At 49.0% G+C, this 2,132-nt stretch overlaps 1 protein-coding gene across 1 annotated transcript in view; it reads left to right on the top strand.

Annotated features, from left to right (window-relative positions):
- The window catches only part of LOC130585015 (polymeric immunoglobulin receptor-like), a gene marked incomplete at its 3' end in the record, with an annotated part of 5,238 nt that extends 3,406 nt beyond the window's left edge, over positions 1-1,832 (top strand). Inside the window, exons 2-3 of the mRNA XM_057385313.1 lie at positions 583-906; positions 1,503-1,832. Coding sequence (XP_057241296.1) covers positions 583-906; positions 1,503-1,832 — 654 coding nt within the window. The remainder of the gene's footprint in view (positions 1-582; positions 907-1,502) is intronic.
- Between the last annotated feature and the right edge of the window lie 300 nt (positions 1,833-2,132).

Genomic DNA, 2,132 nt, shown 5'->3' with positions numbered 1-2,132 from the left:
GGTTTTGGGGTTCCACATCAGCCTGAACCTGACCATCCTGGCAGGTGGGATCTCCCCTGGATCCCTTCTAGGATGGGTTTGGGATTGGGTTTGGGGCATCCACGCACAGCAAGGGCCACAGCCATTTCCACCCTGTACTGTAAACTAGATTTTTTAATATATTTAAATATAAATATATAAAATTATTTAAATATATTTATGTGTTAATTTATTTCTTATTTATAATTATGAAAGCAGCCAGATTTGGGTGTCTGTCCCAAATCAGCTGTCCATAAATGTGAAGTGTCTGACCCAAATCAGCTGTCCATAAATGTGAAAGGAAACTCTCCCCTGCCTGTTGGAATCCACAGGGTTGGAAATTCTGGGGAAGGGCACAGGGGAATGTCAGAGTGAACAGGTTTTGGAGAAGGTGAAGGAAATAACTTCTTCATTTTTAGCTGTGTGTGGATATTTCTGAGTTATTATAAGCTAAAATAAATGAATCTTTAGCATATTCAGGAGCATGGCCTGAGCTACTTGCAGAGCCAGAAGGCTGGGGCAGGTTTTGGGGTCCTGTGTGCTCACCCTGCTCTCTCCCTGCAGAAGCCCCCGAGCCAAACCCACCCCAGCTGATCCGAGGGGAACTGCACGGCTCTGTCACCGTCCTGTGCCCCTCTGGGGACACCCGAGGGGACAACCAGAGCTTCTGGTGCAAAATGGGCAGAAGCAGATGCATCCTGGTGGCCAACTCCGATGGTTATGTGGGCAGGAGGCACCAAGGACGGATCCTCATCACCCCCCGGCAGAGCTCCGGGGTTTTTAAGGTGCTGATGAACGATTTGAAGGAGGAGGATTCGGGGCTGTACGTGTGCGGGACACGAGGGGCTCAGCACAGCCAGCTCGAGGTGGTGCTGCAGGTGGCCGCAGGTAGGACAGGGGTGTAGAAAGTGTTAATAGTTTATATAAGAATTATCTTGAGACAAAAAAGATTAAAATGTAGAATTAATAATACAAGCAACTTACAATTATAAGCATTACTAATACTGTAGCTTTTACAAACCTACCAATCCTAAGCTGTTAAATAAAAAGTAACAACCTCACTAACCAAKGTATATTTGACACAAATATATGCACTAGTTGCTAAAGTAGATAAAAAAAAGCTTGTCCCACAATAAAGTTCTTCTTTCTTTCTGTTTTTTCACCCACTTTTGTGTATTTTATATCTATTCTTTATGTCAGCTATCTAGCCAACAATGACACTGGGGGGGCTCAGGGTGCCGGGCTCRCTGCTGTGGTGAGGGTTTGTTGGTTTGGGTTTAATTTCTGATGTAAATTCACCCGGTAATATCGGAAATCTGAGCAGAACCCAGCGTTCCTCATTGCTGCCCTAAAACCCGGCGGGTTTGGGATGGGATGGATCCCCCTGGAGGGGCAGGACTGAGGATCTCCGCTTCCCCGACACCTCAGCTGCTTTTTCGGGTTTGAAAACCCATAAAATCCTAATTCTGCCCCCTTTCCTGCAGCCTCCACCCTTCCCAGGAGACCCAAATTCCTCAGCGGCATCATCGGGGGCTCGCTGTCCTTCCAGTGCCACCACAACCCCGGGAGGACCTACCAGAGGAAATACCTGTGCAGGTGGAAAGCTGGGAGCTGCTCGGTGCTGCTGGACGACAAGGGATTCGTGCTGGAATCTCACCGAGGGCGGGTGGAGATGATCGGGAGCGATCCCAAGAACGGGAGYTTCGCGGTGCGGCTGCGGCGGCTGCGGCTGGAGGATGCGGGGTGGTACTGGTGCGGGGCCAGCAGCGGGGACAGCGAAATCACGGCGCCCCTGAAGCTGYTCRTCCRCACGGGTGRGTGTTGGCACGGCCTAAAGGAGYCCAAAATGATGCCTGAAAKAGAGGACAGACRAARTGAAGRGAATAAAGCAGATAAATTTAATCCTGGTCTGCTGGTGCATTCAGGGCAGACAAAACCTCCTCCTGAGGCTGCACCCAAAATGGACCCTGAGCCATGAAATCTTCACCTTTTATAGGTTCTGTCTCATTCGGGCCCCAATTCTTCAATTTCACCTACAGCTGATGGTGCCAACAACCCCAATTTGCTCCCCCCAATTCTCCATATTTTGTTGTTGTTTCCATATTTTTAGGCTC

Source organism: Malurus melanocephalus, unplaced genomic scaffold (genome assembly GCF_030028575.1).
Source record: "Malurus melanocephalus ecotype Western Australia unplaced genomic scaffold, MMel_1.1 scaffold_808, whole genome shotgun sequence".
Classification (NCBI taxonomy): domain Eukaryota; kingdom Metazoa; phylum Chordata; class Aves; order Passeriformes; family Maluridae; genus Malurus; species Malurus melanocephalus.
This window is presented reverse-complemented; position numbering and strand designations above follow the sequence as displayed.